Raw genomic sequence first — 7,260 nt, 5'->3', positions numbered from 1 at the left:
ATTATAAAGAAATAAAAGTATATTTTATAAATAAATTTAACTATAAAATTTATTTTAATCTATTTAAATATTTATGAAATTTAAAAGCAGATTTATATATAGAACTTACGACTTTTCATATGTTTAATAACTGCTCAGAGGGGGGAATATATATTTATTTTAAACGAAAAATGCGGGCGAATTTCGTAATCTTGATGGAATTATGACCCGAAACTTCTTTCTAAAGATAAGAATTTTTTTTTTTTTATATCTTGTATTTTTAAAGCCATAAGAATCGATTGAACGTCTTCTTTTCTTTCTTTTCTTTTTATTTATTTATTAAATAACGAAACAATTCTTCTATTTTGCATACATTAAAATTAATTTCGAATTAATTATATTGATTTCAAGCGAGCTTTTCGTCAAAGAATCGTTTCTAGAGATTATACGCTTAAATTGATGTAACAACTTTGAAACTATTCGGTGATTTGAGAGGAGAATCTGTAAAATTCTTCATTATTTTACTGTTAACAATTGGAATTGGATTTACAGTTGTTGTTGTCCTAAAATATAGCTTTTAAGGGGACTAAACCTCACAAAAATGATATTAAATGGTCTCGAAGCCTCAATCTTGTACACTCTTTAATGTGAGGATCTAAACTGTATTCAATATGGTGTGAGGACCTAAGGTGTTTCTTGTTAAGCGAGAGGAGTTAAGTTATATCCTCTTCAGCGTGAGAGAAACTCCAAGCTTTATTTTTAGCAGAAGGCCCTAAATTTTATCCTCTTTAAGCGTAATCTTTAACAGAAAGTCCTAAATTGTATCCTTTTCAGCGTCAGAGGGAGACTTTAAGCGTAATCATTAGTAGAAGGCCCTAAACTGCATCTTCTTCAGCGTCAGAGGAAGACTTTAAGCGTAATCTTTAGCAGAAAGCCCTAAATNTAAATTTTTATACGTAGAATAATGTAGAATTTCTTAAATATTTGTAGAATATTTGCTATATCATAAAAAGGATTTAGAACCGTGGATCCAGACTCCAATTTCTACTGACACACCAACCTACGTTGTCAAAAATTTAACGTGTGGTACAACTTACCAGTTCTACATCACCGCACACAACAGTGTCGGTAAAAGTGAACCGAGTGAAATTCTTACAGCCAGAACTGAAGGTGCAGGTAATAAATTTAAAAAATAACGATATATTTAATAAAATATTTCTGTATGATTTAAAGAATTCTTTAAACTTTAAGCTCCTCTTTCTCCATCTAAAGAAGATTTCATATCTACGACAATGAATGAAGCCACTTTAAATATTTTAAGTTGGAAGAATGGCGGTTGTGATATTTTATATTTTACAATTAAAATAAGACAGAAACATAGAAGATCGTGGAATACTCTTACTAACGAACTTTTGTATACTCATAATCAATACATTGTGCCAAATCTGATGCCTTCAACATGGTATGAATTACACGTAACAGCACACAGTACGGCCGGATCTACAGAAGCACAGTACGAATTTAGAACGTGGAACGTCACAGAAGGTAAATACTTTTTAAAAAATCGATTTAAAATCGAAAAATTAATATATTTTTTTCTTCTTTACAGAACTTACAATTAGGGCAACACCCGAACCACCCCGTCCAAAAACATCGCCATTAGTTACAGATTTAGAAATTTTAATACCAATTGTCGTATCTAGTCTTGTGGTACTCGTAGTAATTATAGTGGGGTGCATATTATGTTCGAAAGAAACTCATTGTAACACCAGAAATAACGGTAAAGTTAAAAAGTTTTTATTTAAGACTTTGCTTTAATGATAAAAGTTATGTAAATTTTATTTATATAGCCGCAGTATTAAGACATAGTAGCAGTAAGTATACGAGAGAAGCAGTAGCTATGAAAGAATTAACCAGTCCACCAGACTGTATGAGTAGCGAAGACGGAACTCAGAGGTCGTCATCACAATCAACATCACATTATCCTCCTGGCCAACCATTATACTGTCCTAGGCCAGGTGAGATTTTTTAAATGTTATTTAGAATTAGCATAATAATTTATAAATTTCAAGTGCTTTTATAAACATTGTAACTTAAACACGATCTCTTCAATAAACACGAATGAAAGTTGATGAGTTCGTTAAAATGCTGTAGAGAATATATTAAATGAAAACTTACGAAAATAAATTTCCACGTCAAAAAATTTGATAATATAAGACATAGAAATCGTTTAATAATACAAATTAAATCTGAGAAATTTATTTTAAAAATTTACTTCCTTCTTATAAATCATATAATCTTTTATTTACTCTCCAGAGATAAGAGTTAACAGAAGAAAGAAGGGGGAAAAAAAGAGTTTTAAATATAATTTAAGTGCTGAATTAATTATGAGTATTAAAATTAAATAAAAGTAAAACTTAAAGCTTAGAAATTGGTGAATAAAATAAACACAGTACAATGCTTTCTGCTTTTAAAAGCGATAAAATAAAATCAACTCATCTTGCTCTTCGTTATCTTTTTGTAAAAGTTTATCATTTAATTTTAATAGATAAAATTTTAATTTATTAATTTTAAAATGTTAATTATTAATGTAAAGGTTATAATAGAAATATAAACGTGTTAATTAGAATTTTAAATAATATTTAATAAATTTAAATGAATTATTGTTTCTAGAATATATAAAGAAAAGTAATTTATTATAGAAATATCTGTATTGAAAGTATTTGTTTTGATTATTTTCTCTTTTTTTTTTTTTTTCTTCTTCTTCAATGTTTTTAGGTTGTCTCTTCCAATTCTATGATTTGTAAGGTTGCTAGGTTTTGTCATTTTTACTTTAAGTTGTTAGGCATTCTTTTTATGAGAGTTTGGGTAATAAAATTGTTTCTTTTTCTCTATTTTTACATGGTATAGGTCGTTCCTTTTTGTTTCTTTCTGTTCACGATACTAAAAGATGCTGTGTGTTCCTTCCTTTAAATCGATTACTGCTTTCGCTTTGTCTCTTTATAATATCAATTTTTTAATGCATATTCTAATTAAAATAAGTTCAAATGAATAAAACTTTACTTTCTTTTCATTTAATTACTCCATATATATATTGTATTATAGAGAATTTTGTTTCATTCTCCTTCTCCAATTATATTATTCACATTATTCATTATTTAAATGAAACAAGTTTAAGCTTTTATGTTGAAATGTCATACTCTATATTCTTCCCTTTCTTCTCAATAACTTATATAGTATTTGTTCAATTCCTTTCTGCAGTATTTTAGATTATTACATAGAATCCATTCAGTCTGTTTCTATTCAATATATGAAAGTTTAAAGAATAAAAATAGCCAAAACTATCGAACGAGACGTATTCTATAATATATTTTTATATTAAATACCGATCAATAAACTCTACATCAATCTAACTAAAATGGAATTTGTGAAAATTGTAAAGAAAAATATTCTGATAAATAACAGAAAAATAAATAAATAAATAACACGAAGAAAAAAATAAAGTACTGTGAAGTTACCATTATATTTTCCTATTTAAATTATCTCAAAATACAAAGTTAATTGAATAGAAATCAAAATATTAATTTCTGACAGTTTCAAAAGATATATTATTATTAAATATTGTATAATAACCTTTAATAATAATAATCTCTCTCTCTTTGTTTGTGTTAATTAATTAACTTCATTACTGTATTAAAGTGTTTAAATTTAATTAAATTTTAATTTATTTTTACCGCTACGTTTTATCCATCATCTGCTTTATTTTATTTTATTTTTTTTTTTGTGCAGATGATGAGGAAGAGACACAACCGTACGCCACTCCCTACGACACATTACCCATGACTGTTTTGGCAGATCTACCCGTTCATTCCACTTCAATTTCTTCCTTTTCCAGAGTTGACAGGACTGATAATATATATACCAGCCGACAGGTGTGTTACTAAAATTTATTCGATTTTTATCCAGGTTGTGTGCGGGTGTGTCTCTTTCCTCTGTATGACATGGAGTGCAATTATCTCTGAAGGGATTAATATACCATTTTTTTTTTGTTTTTTTTATTAAAAAAGTAACTTATTGGGAAATTTTACTATCTAGTGCTTTTTTTATTACTTATATCTATATAAAAAATATAAATAATTAATGTTTACTAACCGTATCCTTTTGTTTTTTCTCTCTTTTTCAAGTAACCTTCGAGAGAGAGGCCTTTTGAAGCCTTCATGCATCATTGCAGTTTACAGATGCCATGACAGGATACCAAATTTTCGAGTGCTGAATGTAAAGAATTATATATTTTTATATATATACACAACACATACACATATATATGTATTCTAACATTCAGGATGCAAATTTCCGAAAATTCACTCACTATGTACAAAATTTATTTGTCGAGCCAAGAAATTTTTTTGTTTTCTTCAAGGGGAAGAAAAAAAAAATACAAACAAACGAGAATATTTTTTATTTGCTCAGTTATAAAATATTGTGATATATATAAATAAATACATAAAAATAAACTTAATAAAACGTATTAAAATACGTATTAATATCATTGTTTTAAGTTATAAATCGATTAAAAAAAATTGAAAGGAAAATTGATGAATCTGATCTCGAAATCTTTGGATGAAAATTAATGATATTTTAAAAGGAACAATCAATTGGAAGATTGTTAAACGTTGGGGAAAAAAGAGGCGAAAATCAGCTAGATACGAAAACACATGTTCGCTGTTTGTGTATATAATTGATTTTTTTTCTTCACTTTTATGTGATGAATCGGTGCTCTATCTTAACTATTACTATGATTTTTTTTCATTGCATTTGTAATATCGATGTAATAAAACTTTAGATACTTCAAAGTAAATATGTGGATTTGTTGTATTTGTTTTATGTTTACAGAGGCGAAACTTCTCGAAAATAACATAAAATATTCTTATATACTTTTATACTATAAACAAAATCTTGTATAAGAGGCAAAGAATTTTATATTGTGAAAAAGGTTTTAAATTCGAAAAAAAATACTTTGTATTTCTTTTTTTAAAGAAAGCAATTACAATTTATCCAAGCGTAGGAAAACCTTTTCTGCCCAAACTAGTTTTAGGAACCACGAAATATATAACAGTTTGGATTTAAAATTTCTAGCTTTACGATCCACCTTTGCACATAAACTTGCTTGGCTGAATAGTATAAAGTGTTTGGCCTCAAGGTATCGACATGGAACAGATAAAACTGTTACCTGGATTCTTGCTTGTCCTGAAGGGCTTTTTTTTTCCTCCCCCTTACCTTTGCTTGGGTGATCACTAACACTCTTCATCCTCTCTCTTACGTAACCATGGTAACCAGGTGACAGCTACCGAAAAAGATGCAGCAACCACGACAACAATGTAATTTCTCTATAGGAAAGTTGATGTATTTTTTTTAGTCTCTTGAAACAGAAGCTTTATGTGAGAATCTTTAAACAATAATTCTTTCTTTGTGTATGTTATTTGATAGACAGAGAAAGTTTACAGAACTCTATTTACTTTCTCCAAAAAACAAACATGAAGATAGATCAAGAAGAATAAACAAGATTCCTTCCAGTTTTTCAGTCTACGACATGTATTTTTTTTTAATAATAAAAAAAGTATTTTATTACTGATAAAATATATATTTATAATTTATATAATTTATTGCCTGTAATCTTGTTATAAAACTTAAAAACTTAAATGCCATAATTCCGACGAAAATCTGCGATTTCACACGATTTTATGTGTTAAAAAATATAAAAATAAATTTCGAGTAATCACATTAAAACGTGAAAACGTCATTTAAGTTTTATTTTCTAAAGCTTCTTAATGGTATGAAACTACATATTTTCGAATGTTTTCTTAGATATAAAGATTATTTTTTTTAACGTTTAAAAGATTGAAAATATAAACAATTTACATAATTTTTTAAGCTTTAAAAGATATCAAAATCGATTCAAAAAATACTTTAAAAATCTATAAAATAATATAGTATTATTAGAAAAAAAATTCATTTTTTTGGTGGTAATTATTAAAAATTGTTTAATTTAAAATTTTTACTTTAAGTTTGAAAAAAAAAGAATCTACTGACAACTTTAATTAAAGTGTGTTGCGGTTGTTTTATGTTTGTGGTTGAGTTTTTTAAAAATGTTGTTCTCTGTTTAATGAAGAAAAATTCTTTCTGTTCTAGTAGAAAGACACGAAAGATAAATTAAGTTTCTAGAAACCAGACACACAGCCTGCTTCCTACCAGAGCTGTGGAGTCGGAATCGGAGTCAGAGTCGGAGTCGTGGAGTTTAGGTGTTTTAGCCGGAGTCAAAGTCGGATGGTAAGGAAAAGTCGGAGTTGGAGTCGGTAGATTTTTACGCGACTCCACAGCCCTGCTTCCTACAAAATAAGATTAAGTAAAAACTTCAAGAGAAGAAAAAAAACACCCTTACAAAAGCTCGAAAAAAAAGAATTTTAAATAATGTACAGTACTGTCATTGTGTATGAAGTACTTGTGACAATAGAACACGCTGCTGTTACTCCTAAAGTCCAGACGAGTTAATAAAAACAGTTAATGAGAAAACAGAACATTTTAGCCTTTACTTTTAACTGGCTTTACTTTCTTGATTATAAAAAAAAAAAAAAACTGTATATTATAACCATAACTGGTTTCATGGTAAGGCCGCATCTTAGTTTGTGATACCCCATTTGTACTGAATATTTTAATCTAGACTGTTATCAGGGGCGGGGACTATGCCGTGGTGAGACCTCTCTCGACTGAAACGAGGTTCAGTCATAAAAGAGTTCTCTCAATCCCACACGCATGGGAAATACAAGATGTCGGGCTGTGAAAAGAGAAATAAAAAAGACATCTGTCTATTATTAGATATATGGCAAGAAAAAGTGTTTATTTCTAACCATAACTTCCATTTTGTCTGTTGATGTCTATGACATACTGCGTAGTTATCTCAGTTTTATCATCGCGTGTAATAACCGGGTTTTTCTCAAGCGAACTGCCTGTGTGAACAACTTGACAGTTACAATCCAGATTGTAGGTAAAATCGAGATCGAAGTAAGTCGCGAACCTAGTATTACTGTATTTACTCTGTGTTTGTTTGTCCCTGGAAATTTGCCTCACTTTTACGTTTTATTTCTTAATTGAATTAATAATATTATAAAAAAAATTTAACTCTCTTAAAATAAGTAAAATATAATTTTCGTTAAGCAAAATTTAAAGTAGCGGTTTACAAATACTGAGTTTTACGAATTTTCTAAAATCACCACAAAAACTTGA

At 28.3% G+C, this 7,260-nt stretch overlaps 1 protein-coding gene across 1 annotated transcript in view; it reads left to right on the top strand.

Annotated features, from left to right (window-relative positions):
- LOC111638917 (Down syndrome cell adhesion molecule homolog) overlaps positions 1-4,121 on the top strand; it is a 29,138-nt gene extending 25,017 nt beyond the window's left edge. The window contains exons 15-18 of the mRNA XM_023384691.1: positions 1,231-1,524; positions 1,589-1,759; positions 1,830-1,997; positions 3,769-4,121. Of these exons, the coding sequence (XP_023240459.1) occupies positions 1,231-1,524; positions 1,589-1,759; positions 1,830-1,997; positions 3,769-3,923 (788 nt within the window). The 3' untranslated portion in view covers positions 3,924-4,121. The remainder of the gene's footprint in view (positions 1-1,230; positions 1,525-1,588; positions 1,760-1,829; positions 1,998-3,768) is intronic.
- Positions 4,122-7,260: the final 3,139 nt, after the last annotated feature.

The sequence above is a fragment of the Centruroides sculpturatus genome, unplaced genomic scaffold (genome assembly GCF_000671375.1).
Source record: "Centruroides sculpturatus isolate CEXI.00-Female unplaced genomic scaffold, Cexi_2.0 scaffold1073, whole genome shotgun sequence".
Lineage (NCBI taxonomy): Eukaryota > Metazoa > Arthropoda > Arachnida > Scorpiones > Buthidae > Centruroides > Centruroides sculpturatus.
The sequence above is the reverse complement of the archived record's forward strand: the minus strand, read 5'-3'. Positions and strand labels throughout refer to the sequence as shown.